Below are 20,361 nucleotides of genomic sequence, written 5' to 3' on the forward strand. Positions count from 1 at the left end.
GGGGGGGGGAGGGGGGATTAGAGCCTGAAAGGCTCGACATCAAGAGAAGACCCCATAGTACTCATTCACGTACATGATATCACATAAATCCACAACAAGAAAAAGATGGAGGACGAATATATAGCCTTTTGATTCACCAATAATATGTTGACACAAAATGATCGATCCGATCGAAAAGAGCAAAAGAACACTTTCTTGATGCACATTCAAGATAGTTGTCTAGGAAAAAGGTGGTGATGAACTGATCCTGCTTTGTTGAATTTGCAAAAGAAAATCATAAATAGTCCACCTATCTATATACTTTGACATAAATTTCATGATATATACATTATATTGAAAGTATACAGCCTTTTATACTGTGATAGAGCTAATAGTTTGTGAAATTACGTGGTACATATGCAAAAAAAAAAAAAGTGACATGACTTTGTATTATAAAAATAATTAACTAATTTACAAATTAAATCCTGTTTTGAAATGTGTTAATATTCTAAGACACCACATCCCAAGTGTATACTCACAATACCTTGTACAGCTACTGGAACAGATGACCTATTTATAATGCTCTTGAAAACACATCAACAAATAATTTTTGAACTTAATGTCTCTTTTGATGTGATGCTTGCGTTCTATATCTTCTATTCTTCCACATTGGGAGTGCTTTTGATTGTGATAATCAATTTTCTTTTTCTGTATTACTAATAAGGTTATTCTTCAGAGTCCACACTTGCAGGGGCGGATCCAGAATTTTTTTTTTCAGTTAAGGCAAGTCAATGGCAGGAGGGGAATGGAGGAAAATTAGAGAGAAGCTGCAGATTTTGGAGGAAATTGTGATGATTTTGCCTTGGTTTTGGCCTTTTTTGTCTTGATTTTGCTTAATTTCTTTCATTTTCTTCCCCAATTCACCTTGTTTTGCCCTATTTTTGCCATTTTCACATCCCTTGCCTACACCAAATCAATGTAAAATAAAAAATCAAGTCTAGGCAAGTGCCCAAGCTGGGCTCTATGTGGATCCACCACTGCACACTTGACGAAGAAATGTGTACCCCATAAGGGTTGGTATGAGGGTGAAAGAGGGAGCATCGGAAACACTAATTTAGGGTCACAAATTTTAGAACCTAGTGGGATGTTATAAAAACTAGTAGTAAGTCGTAAACAAGAGGCTCTCGACTTGAGAGATATATTGTTTTCTTATCATCATATAATAAAGTCAAGCATCTTTTGATACCAAAAGATTCATCAAATTTTGAAATATAATGGATAACATCACAAGCATGATTTGAACCTATCACGATTATTGTTTTGTATTCAAGAGGTTAGGCTAAATAAACATGAGATGATGAGATGCTCAAAATTGGCTGTGTCATTCATTCTTTACAATTTCATAACATTCAGTATTTGTTTATAAAAAAAAAAAAACATTCAGTATTTCAGTTTATGCAACGAAGTGAAATGATTCGCTTATAATGAGTAAATTAATGTATCCATACATCAAGCATACTAGCTTGATATAGAGGTAGATTAACTCAATATAAATTTAGACTAATTCGAGATCAAGTAAATTAGTTTACTAATGCATGGAGTCAGTCTACCTGCATATCGGATATAATTTACTTAATATATCGATACACTCAAAATTTTTTACTTAATGTATCGATAAAAAATTAAAAATAGTAACTCAAATTGATAATTCAACTCAACACAGAGAAAAGAAAAACAGTTATGCAAATCGGACGGTTATTTTATTTAAATTTTCAATTTTTTCTTTTTCCAAGAAACAATAGAAAAACTCAACGGCGCGTACTTCTACGCTACAACTGAAAAGGCCACAGCAAGTTCTGAGAGCTCAGAAATCTGAAAGCTTCGTTCCAGAACTGGATCTAAAGCTATTACAAGTAAGTTTTAGCTCTTCCTATTCTGAATTTGATAATTCCTTCATAAATTGTTTGGATTTTGAATTTCTGAGAAAGAAAACAGAGGAAATCAAATTAAACATAGAACTAAGCTGTTTTGGATTTCTGGGTTCGAATCAAATTAATGATCCCTGTTATCCCCTCCATTTGGTTAAAGGGCTCATGTTTTTTTATTAAAGTTTGAATCTTTATACATCAACGGTACACGTTTAGCTAAGTGTTTAGTAGATTATGTTGAAAATGTAAAATTTCCTCTTATCTATTTTTATTCAGTTGAGACCGGGATTCTGGAATTAGAAGCGTAAATTTTGTATCAGTAACAATTTGATTTACTTAAAAATTTACATTTTAATGGCTTGTATCAGTGGACGTTTATCTGTGGTTAAATGTATGTTCTCCATTTTTATATTTTATATTTTTTTGATGCTATGCCATTGAGTTTGGGTCAGCTGGTTGCAATTTTTGTATTATCTGATAATGGAGATGTAAATTTAAGGTTTTAAGGTAACAGAACTGGAACTTTTGGACCTAGTATTCTGAGCAACTGAATGTGGGATGTGGAAAACCTTTTTGAAACACACTTGGTTCATGTTCAACATATATTGTACAACTGCAGTTTCACTTTGCACATTGTCAAATTTCTGTACTTTAGAGAGAACTAATCGAAAGATGTTTGATATTTTCACTTTGGTGTTCAGTAATGTGGAATCGTGGAAACAAATCGAAGGCATATAATGGGCCTCAGAACCGTTTCGTTGCATTTCTGGTTGTGTCTGTGACATTAGTTACTCTTGTTTTCATAATGTTGTTTCACAACACTGATCAAAAGCCAAGTTCAGTACTGGGACTTCGGATGGAAAAGTGGAATAGCTTTGAGTCATTGGTGCAACTATCTCCGACCGTAGATTTCCGGAATGGAACAGATGTAATATGGCAAATACCAGATTCACCTAAAGCAGTCCTCTTTCTGGCTCATGGTTGTGATGGTAGAGCTGCTAACTTTTGGGACAAGTCCTCTACCTGCCCAAACTGCGTTGGTTTGCCAGAAGAAAGACTAATTGCTCTTCACGCTCTTGCTCGAAAGTTTGCTGTTCTTACCATATCAAGTAAAGAGAGATGCTGGACTTTCGGGAAGGAAATAGTTATTGTTAAGGATATTATAACATGGTGGGTTAAGAGAAACAAGCTTGAAAAACTTCCTCTTGTGGCTTTGGGTGCCTCTTCTGGGGGATACTTTGTCTCCGTGCTTGCCACTGAGTTGAAGTTCAGTAGTATTACACTTATGATTGCTGAAGGGATGTTTGATCATATAGATATAAAGGAGAACTATCCGCCTACCCTATTTGTGCACATGCCTAAAGATCTATTTAGGCAGAAAAAGATAGCTGAGTATATGGAAGTTTTGAAAAATAATGGTGTTGATGTTGAAGAGATTGAGTGCATGGAGTTTCCCTTGTCACCACATCTCTTAGCCAATAGAATCCCAGGTCTTGATCAGTCTGTTTCTGCTAAGCTCTTTGATCTCTTCCGCCATGAGGGGTTTATTGATGAGAATGGATATATGAAGAATGATGGCCGCAGAACACATTGGAAAGAGGCTGTGAGAAAGAGTAATATCATTTTTCCAGACAAGCAGCTAGCCCATTACATTCAGGAGGAGTTAAATCTTGCATTCGCGGTCCATGAAATGACAAGCTTACACTCTGACAGGATCGTCAAATGGTTTGAATCTCATATGAGGTGACTGATTGTCAAATTTTCTTGTCCTCTGCCTTGACCAGTTTTGTGGATTGGCCAGAATCTGCAGTAAATGACTTGTACGACTTATTTCTAACTCTTCGTTCAAGGTGGGAAGGGACTTGAAACAACAACTCATTTAAGTTTTCTATTGGATCAATTAGCAATGAATTCTGGCTTGAAGAAAATGGTGTCTTGCAGCAGCTGATGTAGCTCATCAAGCTTGAAAGGTCACATACTGAAGACTATGCCATGTATATACATCTGGTTTAGGTAAATTTGACTGTCCTTGGAAAGAAGAACAATATCATGTGCAAATGAATTTTTCTCCTCTCTTTACATGTTGTGGAAGGAAGAAAGATGTAAAAAAGTGGTTTCCTGTTCAATATGATCTTGGTCTTTTGCTTTGTTAGAATGCCAACATAGTATTTTTCAGCTTATGGTAAGCCTGTGCTGAATCATAATGAATATGGCAGCTTCATACCTGACGTCTTGTCCTCGTATCTCAAACATATGACCAGTGGAAAAGTAATGACATCAAAACTAAATACTTATTCTACACTTCTATATCGTGTTTGGATACTTGTGACTGAGCATTTAATTGCATCCCACTTAAAATTATTCATTCTGTTTGTTGTATATTCATCTGAAAGTAATATGAAGCATATTTCAGCCCTGAGACTAGCTTCATTACTTGATCCTTCACAATTTTGTTTATAAAAGCTAACAGAGTTGTTCTCTCCTTTCACCTTCCAACACCTGAAGCTAGGTTTTCTTCTTATCCCTGCCTTCAGGCATCTTGGAGCTCTGGCCTTAGACGAGGTCTTTTTCCGTAATCTTTTTAGCCTCAAGTCGGGGCTATTGACCCCTTGCTTGGGCTGCTCTTTTTTAGGATGGGCTATATCGTTTGTTGTACAGTGTATACCGTGGTCATTGTTTGGTAATGGCTTTGTACTTGGTGTATTTTTGGGTCGATCAGAGCTAGATGGTGGAAGGTTGGATTTAAATCTTAATCAAAAGTGTAAGTTGAGTCGTATAGTGCGGCATCTTTTACATGTTTTTCTTACTCGAATGAAAATGGTGTGACATCGTAATAGAATTTCCAGTATATATATATTTATGTACATTGCCAGGAGTGATGGGGGCTTCAAGTAATCTCACGACCCTATCTTATCATGAATTTTAGTCAACTTTGATTTCTTTATACAAGACCTCTTTTCTTAAAAATATAGATACCGAAAATTAGGAAGTAAAAAATGTTATTTTAAGGGCTAAATATTGTTTAGGATCATGTGGTTTGAGTCCAACATCGATTCAGTTCGTCGACTTTCAATTTCGTCAAAAACTCCCTCACACTAATATTTCTCGTTTAGTAGGTCCATCCGTCATCATTCTGTCAAATTTAGCCGTTAACCTGCTGATATGGCATTTCTAACTCAGCAAAATGGGACCCACATGAAAGCCAATTTCCCAAAGTGACCCTCACTCTATTCTAACCCAAACAACAGCCCCAAACCCCATTACGCCCATTACATCTCCCTCATTGCGAAGCCGGTGACTATGACGTAGAATTTGACTGTGATGGCTTGCCGGGATGGCACCGGAGCTAGACTGCAGTAAATTAGGGTCGGAGAAGTTGAGGTGGAGCGAGGAGAGCCGAGGGAGGCGACGACGGAGGTCACATTCTCTGGGGTCGGCGGGTGGGGTAGGTTGCGGCAATGTCCGACGAGGTAGTTGCGGTGAGGAGGGTGAAAAGAAAGACAATGGAGAGAGAGAAGTGGGAAGCCATGTATTTGGGGAATCGGATTATAACGAATCCAATTGGGTTCGTTCGTTCATTGAACTTGGCCTGCGACAAGTCAAGGCCAGCCACCACATCTTCCGAAGATGCTCGGAATCGCGCTCAATCACCATCGCCGTCGTCGGCGAATCAACACTCTTTGGGTTTGGGTTCACTATCCAAAGCTTTAATCCAATTGCCGAGAAATGGTGAAAATTGTAGATTGATTGATTGATTGATTTAGTTCTAGCCCAGAAGAAAATTTTTATGCTGGAGGTGAGTGATTCAAGACTCAGCTGAATTTTGGTTTTCTGTTTGTATGTTGTGATGCAATTTGGGTTTGAATTGTTAGGAATTCCTTGTTGTTTCGATCAATGATAGATGGGTCTATTGATCGAAAGGGTTTTAGTTTGTTTTTGATATTTTTTTGCAGTTTTGAGCAATTGTGATTGTGATTGAGGTCGAATCTGATCATGGAATTTTGGCCATTTTTTGGTTTTGTTGAATTTGGGTTTGATTGTGACTTTTGTGAATGAGGAGAATTATTGGTTTCATTTTTGCATGGAGTCCTTATCTTTGTTGATTTGAGGTGGGAAGCCATGGATTTGGGGTTGTAATATGAGTTAGAATAGAGACAGGGTCTTCTTTGCATGGAGTTCTTATCTTTGTTAGAGAGAGAGAAGTGGGAAGCCATGGATTTGGGGTTGTAATTTGAGTTAGAATAGAGACAGGGTCTGTGATGTCCCGAACCCAAATTCACCGGTTTACTAGTCATTTGGACGGTAAACAACTTTTACTTTCACTTTTACTGCTTTTAGGGGGCCCTAAAAGTTGACTTTTTGTTCGGGTCAAAATTGGAGAAAATGTTCTTCATGAAAGTTGTAGAGGACGTTAAACCGAGCGCGTGCATATATGGTACATAAAAATCGGAGTTCATATGCGAAAGTTATGGCCAAAATACTAAAGTTACTGTTTATAGTAATTTTCTATAAATAGCAGAGTTACTGTAGTAAGTTTCCATTTTCGGAAACTTACCGAGCCCTCTCCTTTCTCTCTCCCCGATTCTCTCTTCCTCTCCGACCTCGTCACCTTCTTCCGGCCATAACTCCTCCATCCGGCGACGGATTTTGACGTGTAAGATGTCGTTGGAAAGCTCTCTTCCTTCTCTTCATTTATGGGTTTGTTTCGTAGCTTAATATGAACTGTGGAAGGTGCAGCAACGAGAAGAAGATGATGGTCACTGTAGCAGTTTTGAGGCAGCGTCGATATTTTCCGATTCCGGCAGTATCCGGCCACCAAATTGGTGTCGAATGTTCGGTTTTTGACATAGATCATTTCCCCTAAGGTCTTTCATTTCAATTTGCAGTGTAGAGGTCGAATTAACAATTTCAATTTCTAGGGTTCTTGGAGTTTTCTGGAAAAATTTCATCGGCCTAATTGGAGCTCTTCCAGGTAAAATTGGAACTTGTTGTAGTTGAGAAAGAGGTTGGGTTTGTTGAGTAGATGGTGCTGCCAAATTTTGGTGGCCATCTGAGGTGGTTGCCGCCGGCGCGTGGAGGCGTGTTGGGCTGTGTTTTAATTCCAGTTTTTAGCCCATTAAATCCTATAAATATTGTAGAGCTTGTATATGAAATTTGGTGAATTTTGGAGAAGCTTGGATTTAATTATGAATTTTTGAAGTTTAGGGTTTCGATTATCGAATTACGAGAATCCGGCCGTCGGATATCTCTCGGTTCTGCCTTGGAACCTTTAAATTAACGAAATGGTATTAGTGGTATAATTTGGGTTGCATCCGAGGAGAAGTGGAGATGTAATTATGAGGATTTGATTTTGATAATCGTATTTAATTGTTGAATAGTTATTCACGGAAAATAATTGTATACAAGGCGACGTACCGAGCTATTGCTCGACGAAGGAACTCGTATGCATGGTCGCCTAAACAGTACTGTGAGTGGACATTTATTTTAAATTAATTGTGCATGCAGTATATTAGCATTTTTCGATTGAGATTTAATTTATAAATTGAATTATTGAGTTTTATGGTTTTATGAGATTTATTTTATCGAGATTTATTTACGAATTACGAGATTAGTATTGGAATTCCTTCCCGAGGGCTTTTAGTAGATTTTTGAGATAGTCATTCATGAGTTTGAGTTGAGGAATGATTTTTGGGAAGTGACTGATTCAGAAAATATTATGAGAAATTTGGATTTCGAATATCGGTTTTTATGAGGATTCACGAGTACGAATGTTTCATCGAATATTTGAGCATGATTGATTTATCGAGATTTATTGAGCTTTGAGCTCCGTACTTATCAGCTTTGAAGTTAGATTGAGTTTTCTTTCCGAAAGCATTTATTGATTTTACAGAGTATTTGATTTTATGCTTTCGAGGATGCTTTCGAGGATTTTTTGAGATTTTGAGGTTATTTTCAGTTTCTTGAGGAGGCTATTCAGTTTATTAAGGAGGCCAATTTTGGCGCATGCGTATCTTACCTAGTTGGCAGTCCCTTCTAGGTAATAGTCTGGTTGGCAGTCCCTTCCAGACTACAGCTCGGTTGGCAGTCCCATCCGATGCGTCACCTGGTTGGCAGTCCATTCCAGATGACATGAGGTAGTTAGTCGGAAGTCCCGTCTATTACCTGTGGTTAGTCGGCAGTCCCGTCTATTACCTGTGGCTAGTTGGCAGTCCCTTCTATCCACCGCCTCCTATTCCGGTTGGCAGTCCCTGCCGATGAGTCATCTGGGTGGCAGTCCCTCCTAGATGGCATGAGATGACTAGACAGCAGTCATTTCTAGTCATCAAACGAGCCTTGTGAAAAGGATGTTTTTATAAGGATTGAGGATGAGATTTTAAGAGATTTCAAGATGTTCTTGTTACGTGATTGAGATTTCAGTAAAGAGGATGATTAAGAGTGTTTTCAAGATTGTTACTGCATGCGAGATTTTAGAGAATAACTTGGGAAAGCATTAAGTTTTACTTATACATTTGAAAGTACTTATTTTTCGTCCACTCACTCTAACGGATTTTAAATGTTTTCCCCTGGGCCCTTCGGTTTTAAATGCCCAGTTTGCAGGCCAGTTTAGCTTGAGGTCGAGCGTACTTGGGGTTGAGGCATAGCTGTCATAGCTTCCGCATTATAAAAGTATTGGTCGTTTATCTTGTATTCTACCTTCTTGTACACCTGAGAAATAGATTGCTTTGATAACTCTTGAGATTAATATTCTTAAGTTTCAGAATTGTTTTGTGATATGAGAGATGTTGTGATATAGGGAGCAGGGTGGCTTCAGGAGAATAAAGATGGATGATTTAGAAGTGTAATTGTTTTTCTACAGGTTTTGGGTTGTCCATTTTTAGGGGAAGTTCTGTCAAATTTTTGGTAGAATTTCTTCTAAGGTGGGCCCCGCAGGGCCTCTTCGGATTTCAGGGTGAAATCTGGGGCGGGTCCTGTCAGGGTCATTTTGGGAATTTCACATTCATGTGGACCCCACTTTTGCTGAGTTGGAACGCCATGTTAGCAGCTTAATAACTGAATTTTCCGGAATCCTAACGGAGGGATCTATTGGACGAGAAGATGATATTGTGGGGGTATTTTTGATGAAATTGAAAGTTGAGGGACTGAATCGATGTTGGGTTTAAACCACAGGGTACTAAACATTATTTAGCCCTTATTTTAACCACCCATTTTAAAAATTTTCAATTTTCTTTTTTTATACTTTATTGAGATAATGGAGGAAACCAAAATGATACATGCTTGGAATAAAGTGCAATTGTACTCGACTTTCCAAATTCTCTTTTAATGCTCACTTGATCGGATGCTAAATTCACCAGTAGAATAGGTACATTCTTTTTTTTATTTTTATTTTTTTACAATGCTTAGGTGATATTTACTATTTATCATTTGTGTTGCCTTTCTATTTTATTACTTTTAAGATATATTGAGATACAACTTTGTTACATGTTGATTGTAATGAAGGCATATGCGTGCAACATTGAGTTCATTGTGGCCATCTTCATATCGTGAAGCAAGAGATTTTCCAAACAATAGGGCTAATAACAATCAAAACTAAAAGATAAAAATATTGTAAGTAAGAGCAAGTTCACCCGTTTGGTCAATAGGTCAGGGTCATTGAGTCAGTACACTGTTCACTACTGCTGGACATCTGTTTTCACCCGTTATGTTTGAGTCACTAGGTCAGTTACTTATTGTTTATTGAATATTCTATTAATTTATTTAGTGTAAATGAGAAATATATGATGTAGGTTATAACTATAGGGTTAGGGTTGGTACGCACTCCACGCGCTTTGGAAAAAACTAGAGTTTCTGGTTTTTTGTGGTCCTCGTTTGGCGGCACCCTCATTCTAGAGCTGGTCTTTGGCCGCGCTGGTGTTAGGGATGGCAAAAATCTCTAGCGGGGCAGGTATCGGCGGAGCTCCATTGGATACCCGCCCCTAATGTGGGGGAGAATTCGAGGACAAATGGACAATGGGGATGAGGATCTCCAATCCCCGCTATCTAAGATTGAGGATGGCGCGGAGATGGTATTGTGATCTCCATCCCCAAACCCGCCCCAATAATATATACATATATTTAACAATGTTCTAAAACTCGGCCGTTGGGCAGCAGGTCTCTGACTTGAGGAATGCTTAATCGCCTGAATTAGGCGGGCTGGGGTTAGGCGGCAGCCTGGGCGGGTTGCTAGGCGCCTGGGCAGTTGAGCGGTGCTGTCTGGGCGGGTTGCGAAGAACACCGAACATTTGGAAATCACATTCAAGATCCCTTTCAGTCACTCAAGGATCCAATTTCCCAACATAAATCTGGAAATCACCTTCAAGCTTGACCAAAAGTGTGAAAATGGAAGAGAAAGAGAAGGTTGAAGCTTGATGTTTGTGCACGATGGTCGATGGAAACGAGAAGACAAGAGATCCGAGCTCTTTGACCACTCCGAAGGCAGACGAATCTACAGCTGAGGTGAATCCGATGAGCTCGTTGATGGATGCAACCAACTGCATAGATCTAGATCGTGATCCCCGAAGTCTCCTTGGCGAGGAACTAGAACGAGATCTTAAAGTTGGGAGGAACTGGAACGAGATCTTAAAGTCTCCCTGGCGAGGAATTGGTCTTTCCAAGTTGGGTTCTGGCCTCCATTCTCTGATTATCAGTTTGCTGGTACTCTGGTAGTCATGTAGTGTTTTGGGTTTGTGTTGAATAGGGGATCCATCAGTCATGTGGTTTATTATCATGAAAGTTGGGAATAAAATGAGATAGGGGAAATATCATCAATGGTCACTGAGTTATGACTTATTCGACACTTAACTCACTGTATTTTCAACAATATCACTTAACTCACTCAGTTTTACATCCGTCTTTCACTTAACTCACTGCCGTTAATTCTACCATTAGAAGCCGTTAAAATTAAGGATATATTTGTCAAAACACTTAAAAATCATTTTTAACTTAAAAAAGCTACATTTATTAGACTTTTTTTCAATTTTTTAAATTTTCTGAAATTTCTAATAAAAAATGATTTTTTGAACTTAAATATAATTTGAAAAAAAATTGTCTTTTTAAAAAAAAGAAGAAGTTAGAAATGCATTTTTTTAGTGTTTAGACAAATATACCCGCAATTTACATTTATTAGACTTTTTTCAATTTTTTAAATTTCTGAGATTTCTAGTGAAAAATGATTTTTTTAACTTAAATATAATTTGAAAAAAAAATTTGTCTTTAAAAAAAAAAATTAGAAATGCATTTTTTTAGTGTTTAGACAAATATACCCCTCAATTTTAATAGTTTTTAACTGCATAATTAACGGCAGTGAGTTAAGTGAAAGACGGATGTAAAACTGAGTGAGTTAAGTGATATTGTTGAAAATACAGTGAGTTAAGTGTCGAATATGTCATAACTCAGTGACCATTGGTGATGTTTTCCCAATGAGATATAATAGTATATATATTCTTATTATGAAAACCTTTACTATAATAAGTCTTTATAAAATATAAAATTTAATGAGATATAATCTTATTATTCTTATTTATAAAATATAATAAGTCTTTATATATCATATATATGCTAAAAAAATAAATTAAAAATTTTAAAAACTAAAACCGCCTAGGCGCTAGTCCCCTGGCCACCGCCCGACTAGCGCCTAGCGATTTTTCGAACCTTGATATTTAACTTATATATTTTTTAATTTATTGTTTATAATATAAATCGCAAATATATACATTTATTACTTTAGTTTAATAGCTACACTTTTATTTTAATGATGCTTTGACTTTTGCACTCACTGAATTATAATTTATGAATTTAATCATATTTTAAATTTATTTGTTGTAGATTTTGATTTTAAAAAAGGCAATATGACAAAAAATTATTTTATTTATTAAATTCTTATTGAGGATTTGGGGCAGGTTTGGAGGCTTAGTCTCTAGTGAGGATGGGGACGGGGAATCCCCAATATATTTTTATTGGGGATTGGGGCGGGGATGGGGGTATAGAATGACCCCGGGGATGGGGATGATATTCTGATCCCCATCCCCAACCCGCCCCATTGCCATCCCTAGCTGGTGTGGTGTGGTTGCTGCCAGACTGGCTATGTTTGTTTCCTGGTGGTATGGAGTTTGGGTGGTTGCATTTGGTGTCTCTTTCGTCTGGGTGGCGGTGATGATTCTTTAGGTTGGCTTCATACCTTGGTTACGGCTAGGTCGGCAGTCATGGCTAGCTTTCTCTAGTTGGGCTGCGCCAGGTTTTGATCAATGGTGGAGGGGCTCTCGGTGGCCGGATAGTTGGTTTTGTGACTTACCCCAATGGGGTGGTCTCTGTGTGCCAGATCTAGGCTGTGGTGGATTATGGGGGATTGCGGTGGGTTTCATGGGAGCCTGGTGATGGTTTGGTGTTTTGGGGTGGAGAGATGTTCATGGGTGGGGGCGGGTCTCCCTCCAGCAAGGATGGATCTGTAGAGGCGAGTTCGGGTTAGGGGAGGCTCCATGCGGTGGTTTTGCTATTCAGGGCCCATCGAGGTTTAGATTTGGGAGGGAGAAGGTAGTCACCGACCTCACTATTCCGGCAACGGGGATTTCCAAAAGGTCGGGATCGTTTCTTCGGCGACAGGACAAGGTTTGTGACAGTGGTCTGTTGGTTTTTAGTAGGGTTTCTTTTTTGGTTAGGTTAGTGTCAATAAGTCCCTACTCTTTTGAGATAGGGTTGGGTTCCCACTCTTTTGAGTTAGGATTGGGTCTACATGCCATGCCATGTGAATGGTGTTATCCCTGAGGACGAGGACTATTTGGTTTGATTCTGGTTTACTTTTGGTGTCGAGTCGCTGACGAGCGATCTTTTACATGTGGTCTGGTAATTTTGGACACGGTGTTGAAGAGGACACAGTCTTCTTGGCGGTTGATTACGAGGTATTATTGGAACTTTCGGGGTTATATGATCAATGTAGCCTTGGAAAGGAGCGTACTGTGGTTAGAGTTTGGGCCGATTGGCCTAATGGTATCTGTAACTACAATTTATTGGGGTTTTGGTTCATGTCCCCCCCCCCCCCCCATTGTATGTTTTCCGGTTGATTGAATAAATTTTATCTTTTTGTCAAAAAGAAAAAAAGGAAAAAAAAAAGAAATATATGATGTAAATAAGTAATAATGATGAACATTTTGAAAGACTTACCGACTAACAGATATTAACAATTTTGTGAATTCTATCCCAATTAAATTAGAATTCTCATCCTTCACAACTATGGTTCTCTTGCAAATTAATTACGAAACCACTCATCCCAGATATGTAGAAAATTAGAAATCATACAATTCTCCTTTTATAAATGGAAAATGCTTTAGATCCCAAAATATTATACAAAAAGCCTATACCAAATGATGTGGCATGTATCACATCATCATCTTAATTCTAATCATTTCCAGCATGTCTTCCTATTAAATTCTTTCTAATCTAAAATAAAAAAGAAGACGATGTAGAATTGTAGATCACCCATTCTCGATTACCGACGTACACATAATGATGGAGATCTCCTACACCGTCAACAACAAGCCTCCAATAAGAGATCAGTTTTGCAAGTAGACTGCGATAAATTTTTCATGGTGAGCTGCCAACGGGGTCTCTCAAGGAACTACGAAGTTTGAAAATAGAATGCTGCTCCTCCTTGGAAGGGATTTTTGATTTTGAAGATGATGAGGAGATGTTCAACTTCCAAAGTCTGACAGAAGTGACTCTCTCAACACTACCAAGCTTCACTGGGATAAGCAGATATATCTCTTAACGGGTCGGAATGGCTACTAGAAGACATAAGCCCAGAACAATCTTAACATGCTTACAAAGAGAGGACCAGATGTTCCTTATATTCGGGTAGAATTCCGGGAAACGGTGTGATACTGTCTCTTCTCTATGTTTCTCTCAAACCTTTTAATTTAAAACCTCATTATCTGTTATTCAAAGATGCATATATAGTCTAATGGCACGTGAAAAGTTCACAACACTAGAAAAAAATAACTTAAAATTTACTGATGGCATTGCAGATATGGAGGGCGGAGATGAAACAGGTTTATCTTGGCAAGGCCATTGTCCCCAGAGAAGTTTACAGAAGGTCCCAACGGATGTGCAACTTGATACCATACCGGAGTAGTAATTGTAGAGGTAAAATTCTTATCTGTTTTCTACTTGCAAGTTGTGCAGACTTGAAATGAATTGTACTCTTCACTTCTTATAGGTCAGAAATTTTTTGCTCATGCCTATGTTATCATCGGATAGCCCATGCAAGCTGAGAATTGGCTTGCCAAAAGGCAAAGTCCAAGAATGAGATGGGGATATGTGTATGCCGCTGCATATCAAGACTGTCTCAGACAGACCATCAGAGAAAATGCCTCCCCTAGTCGTCAGCATAAATAAAAAAAATTTAGGCTAACTCGTATCGTTCATGATTATTACCATTTATTCTATTAAATTAGGGTGTCATTTGGGAACCAATTCTCTTATTGTATCGCATTTTTTAGGCTAATATCTTATTGGATAGTTCGTAAACTTTCATAGGATAGTTTACGAATTGGTTTTCCCTCTGTATCTTGTGCCTTGCTTTTATTTTAATTTTGTCTTGTTGTCTTGCTTTTATGATTGCAAATTGTGTCCATTTAGCATCTTGGGAGAGGTTGCACCTCTACGTCTCTGTCGAGTGAAACTATGCCCAAAGTATCCTAAAATATTTTTGAATCCCTATGAGATTCAACTTTTTTTAATCTTCTGTAAACTTTCTTGAATATGGTTTCTTTTTGTAGCTATAAGGTTTGGCTTTGAGTTTCACCTTTTCCATGTCGGTATAGTTGGACCACGTATTGGCAGAAGCCTTGTACTCTTAATTTCATGAATTTGATAGCTGGAATAAGTTAATTGGTATTGATATGGAAAGATTCCCAGTTCTTTAGTCAATCAAAAAAAAAAAAAAAAAAGAAGAAGAAGGAACTAACGAGCCACTAGTTTATAACACATATGATTCACAAAAACCATTGAACTTTGAAACTAAAGATTGAACTTAGTACTCGTATATAAGTGTGTAATTAATATACTTACACGGAGAGGAAATAGATTGATATGAAAGCTGCTGTCCAAGGAAATCGATCAGTACATATTTAAGACTGCCGTAAGGGCCTAATTATCTATTATTTGAACAACGATTAAGAGAAATAGAGAAGGAGAAGCTACATGACTTTGCATCTGTGAGGACTTTGAGGCAAGCAACAAGCCACAAGCTCAGTAACAAGATGATTAGTGTTGATGATAAAAGTAGTCGATCTGCAATTTAGAATATGCTTGGTTTTGGAAAAACCTTGAAGATCATTCTTCTAATTAGGTTAGGTTAATCTCATCACTTCTTTTATTCAGATAAGGAAGTTATTTTATTATTATGATGAATTTTATTATTATTTTTAGGCTAATTTGAAAATAAAAATAATTAGATAATGCTGAAAATTGTTCAATTGAAGGTGATGACGTGGTAGATGCCCCATAATTTGGTATTGGTTTTTTGTATAACTTTTTGGTGTATGTAGCACTACTCTTTATAAATAACAAACCATTTTCCCAAAAAAAAAAAAGGAAAAACAAACAAACCATCAGCCGTGCAGATGAGTTTTCTTCTGGATCAATATTTTTTTGAGAGTAATAGGTCAGCCCTTTCATTAAATTCAGCAAGCAGTACAAAAACGAAACACCCTTATGGGGTCGACAGAAAGAATCGTTCCTTAAAACCTCATGAAAACCCTATTCTAGAAGAATAACATCCCAAGAAATCCCTAGTACACCCACCTTTTAGGAAGTCCACGCACCATTATTCTCACAAAAACCAAGAAACCTCGAAGCAGACATAAAAAGGTTTCAACTAAAGCTTTGGTTTTTGCGACCTAAACAAAAATTAAATAGTATTATGGGTCATAAAGACCCAATCCATCCAATCCCATAGCAAAAGAGTAATCCAGCCCACTTGAACCCCTAGCCCAGTGAGCTCGAAGCTGAAGCCCATAGACCAGTAAGAGGCCCAGCCATTCCAAACGCAGACCCAAATACTAGGATAACTTAAAGCCCTAGCCCAGTGAGCCCACCAGTGATTTTCCAACCAAAGACCGCCAGATGCGTCACCATCGGTACTCGCCGTCAGTGCCACTATTCTATCACCTTCGACCTCCAAACCACAACGCCAGTACTCGCCACCAGATCAGACCCTCCGTGTCCAGGGAACCCAGCACAACCCCGCTAGAAAGGATCGCCGCTGCAAGCAGGAAGATGTAAACCAAGTTTCCCACCGCTGTAGCGCTCCCACCAACCCAGAGCTTAGATGCGAGACCCAGATCGGGAACAGCATAACTTGCCGCTGTGAACCAGCCATGATGCAGGAAGGCCCCGCCTTTGAGATAGAGACCACCATCAAATCCGACTGTGATACTCTAGCCACGGTCGCCCACCCCACGACCTCGGTCCAATATCCAGACGCGCCGATCTGCCGCAGACCACCACTGCTTCAAACCATCGGATGTCAGCCTCAGATCAGCCATGAAAACACAACGACCGTCGTTGACAAAAACCACAGGGCTCCTTGTCCAAGGTGGTACTCCAAGTGCCAAATCGAACGCAGCAAAAAGAAGAAGACAATTAGCCACAAGGCTACCAATGGCCATGACCATTGAAGTTTGAAAGTTTGGGAATTTTTCGAAGGAGGAGGCCGACGATAAACCCTAGCAGAGCCCTAGGTCATGAATATTCTTCTAGATCAATATGAAAAGCTTTCAAGCGAAACAAGTGGTGCTAGACATAAACCCAGCTACACAAGACAAGAACTCGCGCTATACACGCTATATATGCAAATTGTGTTATACACGCTATGCAAATCGCATCTGAATTTTATTCCACGCTGGAGACTGACTCGTCTGGGTCACGACCCTAAACTGGGCCATGACCAAAGCTCGACCCGACCCTTGCATTAAGTCCGGTCAACTCGCAAGAAGTGCACAGTTGAACTTGCTCTAAAAAGGTACGATTCTTATAAAAATATAGGTGTGTATTAATTTTTTTTGGGTGGAAAGAACTAATGGATATATGAGCATTTGGAGAGTAATATTAATAACACCATGTCCCTCTCTTGATCTATTTTCTTTCTTTTCTTATCCTTGGTAGGTATGCATTTACTATTATTTATACCTTTAGTACTAGTGAGAACATTTAATTCTTTGAGCATACTCATTTGAATCAGGATAGCTTAAAGCATGTGATTTCATTTATTAGTCATGATCTATGTCATTAACTTTTTTTTATTTGTTTACAGTGTCTCTCATTTGTTTTGGCTACTTATGCATGCACTATCTATAAAAATGATAAATGTCATCTTGACATTAATTGATGTCTTAAAGTTGCTAGTCATATTGGTGTCTAGTATTATTGCTACTATTATGCTTGGCATATGCATGCATGAGATATGGAACCAAAATGAACCTCAATTTTAATTCAAAATTAACCAAGACAAACATAAACTTGGCATATTCATTAAAATGTAAACTGAGTATCCATCTTAACATGCTGTTAAAGACAGCAAATAGAATTAGACACTAAGGACATAACAAATTCTAGGATGAACCACACTCTGAAGTAGTCTTGAGATATAAGGTAGTACGTGGCACTCATAAACTATGAACTGAAAGCAAATGTGATGGTGAATCAGGCTCTGGGCTTGAGTTTTCCCTCGTTGGCCAGCCTGAAGAGACGAGCTTGATTTGTTGCTGCCTTGTTCGAACCCAGTGCTCTGACGAAACCATCCCTGACTTGCTTGGTTGTAAAATGGAACCTGTTGTCCACCATAGAGTTGAGCAAGGAAGCAGTTCCTTCTCTGTAGAGATCCCCAAGACCATCGGCGCGAGTGTTGGAAAGTGCTTGCTGCAAATTCACGGTGCTTGATCCGAACCCTGGAAGGCTAGTCAGACCAAAAGCATGGCCCAAAGTTCCAAACCAGCCCACAAGACCCCATATCACTGTGGGGTGGTTCCTCCAGTAGCTGCAACAAAAACATAGCTGTTAATTTCTGAAACTTAGAGATGTTATAATTCTTGTGCGGGAGTGATGTAGTTGATGAGTACTTACGTGCATGTGAAGGGAGGGGAGTTGGGATCAGGAAGATAGGGAGGTGTAGGAACACCTGGAGTACCGGGGTCGATTGGTGGAGTTCCGATGAATGGGATTGGGGGGCTTACGGTGACTGGTGTTGGAGGAGTAACAATGATAGGGGGGCTACCGCTTGAGGGTGGAGTTCCGTAGGTTGGAGTTGATGGGGTTGAAGGAGTAGATGGTCTTGATGGTGGGGTACCACAGTTGGAAGGTGGTGATGGTGTAGGGTTGTAGCTTCCATGAGATGGAGGATTGTAGCTTCCATGAGAGGGAGGGTTGTAGCTTCCATGAGAGGGAGGGTTATGATGAGATGGTGTATGGGAAGGAGGACTTGTATATGAACCTGCATTTCATGAAGCAAAAGTTTTTGGAGATGAGCATGAAGAAAGTGAGAAGATATAGCATGAACTAAAAAAAAAAAAACAAAGGAACAGATACAATGTGTATGTGTGAGGAGAGACCTCCGGGAGGGCTTCCACCGTGGCCTGAAGGGGGAGTTCCAGCGCCGGGGTCCGGAGTGTAGTAGTTCTTCTGGTCCTCAAGGGTGGTGGACATGACAGGGATGACCAGGTTGTGGGAGAGCATACCAGCAACCAAAGCCCATATGAACAAAGAAGAAGATGCTTTGTTCATCATCACAGCACCCATTTTTGTTCTGCTTCAATAAAGGTTGGGAACAGAACTGAAGGATGAAGTGTGAGTTTGGCAGGAGGAAGAAGGGTGAATATATACAGGGTAGATAGAGAGAGGAGTAGATATTAGCAGGTGAATGAGTAATGTAGGTAGTTGATGTGTTGCAGGTGCATTTATTTTTCCTATTTACTCCCTGTGCTCTCTCTGGTCAAGTTTTGGAGTCGCTTAGCTAGAAACACATACATAAACACAAGTCAGAACTCTCTCTCTCTCTCTCTCTCTCTCACACACACACACACACACACACAAATATGCCATATCATATATGTTTTGAATTCCTTAAGAAGTTGATTGTTTCATGTGGCATGCATGGGGATAATCATGGGGCTCTTGGCATATAATATATATTTGCTGGTTTTTGGTTGGATCGATCTGGATAAATTGTATTAGTGGAATTAGGGACTAATTTAATTTCATCATATGAAATATAGTAGTAATTGTTTTCCTCTTTCTTGATGAAGCAGTTCTTCAAAAGAAATGCCATTTAAATTTTTCAGAAAGCATGATATAATAATATGCAGCATCCAAAGACAACCTTCTTCTCCCCAGTTCTGTAACCAATGTGGCAATGTATGATTCTCTTAGCAGGGTCAGTGTCAGCAATAATATAAATTGTATTTTCTCTAGGATGCTAAGCTAAATCACATAATATTAAACTTTAATTTCACTAACTGAAGCTGGGAAGGGATTACGTACTTAACCAATTCAATCTTACCCTCAACCCCATTTCAGGTTATCCCATAACAATTTCCGATGTCCTTGTCTTTTGGTATACACTTTAAACTTGGGTTAGCTGGTCTTATGATATGACTTTGTTACAGTACTTGATTATATATTAGTTACTGTAACCTAAAATGTTGGATGTATCAATGCATGATGTGGTACATGAAATTGTTTCGATCCTTTTCCAAGATATGGATGCCAGCAGATGTTGACCTCAGATCTTAGTGGAGCCTAACTCTTAAAGTTGAGTAATTTTTAATGGACCCATATCATCAAAATATGGTTCTCATCTTCTCTCAGCCCCAAGATTCTTGATGTTCTTGTTTAGATAGGAAAATCAAAACACACTGTAGTACATGGTCTCACACTTTGCAACTTTCATCATGGGAATTCACCAATTTGGTGTCTATATGAATCTATGTCGCATGGAAACCATATCAAATACACCCCTTCTGCCTTTCAGTTCACCCATTCCCTGAAAACCATAGGGTATACCCCAAGGCAAGGAAAGTATGTTAAGCCAATGACTATTAGTACCGATGTTTACAATTGATATGAATTTATGAGCATATATATAAAGCTGTCACGTACAAATAAATTAACTAGACCCCAACCCCTGATAGAAAGAGAGAGAGAGAGATGGGCCAAACAGTTTCTAATACATGAATTGGGTTTCTGTCTCAAACTTGAATGAGTTTGACAGAGAAGTAGGTGGAGACTGCACAAAAAATGTTGGGAAGAAGTAAAGAAAGACAGCAAAGATGGCTATTGTTTTAGAAAAGTTGTAATGGAGTGATTGGTGTCCCTTCAATTCAAACCTGTCTTTGACTATATCTAATTCCAACCCAAGTTTATGGCTCTC

At 38.7% G+C, this 20,361-nt stretch overlaps 2 protein-coding genes across 2 annotated transcripts; one reads left to right on the top strand and one right to left on the bottom strand.

Moving 5' to 3' along the window:
* The first annotated feature begins 1,773 nt into the window (after nucleotides 1-1,773).
* On the top strand, nucleotides 1,774-4,322 carry LOC112188031. The gene is made up of 2 exons (XM_024327047.2): nucleotides 1,774-1,892; nucleotides 2,609-4,322. Exon 2 carries the CDS (start codon nucleotides 2,611-2,613, stop codon nucleotides 3,652-3,654), a length of 1,044 nt encoding a protein of 347 aa, XP_024182815.1. The 5' UTR covers nucleotides 1,774-1,892; nucleotides 2,609-2,610; the 3' UTR covers nucleotides 3,655-4,322.
* A 13,119-nt stretch (nucleotides 4,323-17,441) lies between these two features.
* Nucleotides 17,442-18,789, bottom strand: LOC112190270 (protodermal factor 1). Its single transcript, XM_024329695.2, has 3 exons — nucleotides 18,545-18,789; nucleotides 18,060-18,426; nucleotides 17,442-17,973 (listed from the first exon to the last, which is right to left on the bottom strand). Exons 1-3 carry the CDS (start codon nucleotides 18,729-18,731, stop codon nucleotides 17,640-17,642), a joined length of 888 nt encoding a protein of 295 aa, XP_024185463.1. The 5' UTR covers nucleotides 18,732-18,789; the 3' UTR covers nucleotides 17,442-17,639.
* Nucleotides 18,790-20,361: the final 1,572 nt, after the last annotated feature.

The sequence above is a fragment of the Rosa chinensis genome, chromosome 2 (genome assembly GCF_002994745.2).
Source record: "Rosa chinensis cultivar Old Blush chromosome 2, RchiOBHm-V2, whole genome shotgun sequence".
Taxonomy (NCBI): Eukaryota; Viridiplantae; Streptophyta; class Magnoliopsida; order Rosales; family Rosaceae; genus Rosa; species Rosa chinensis.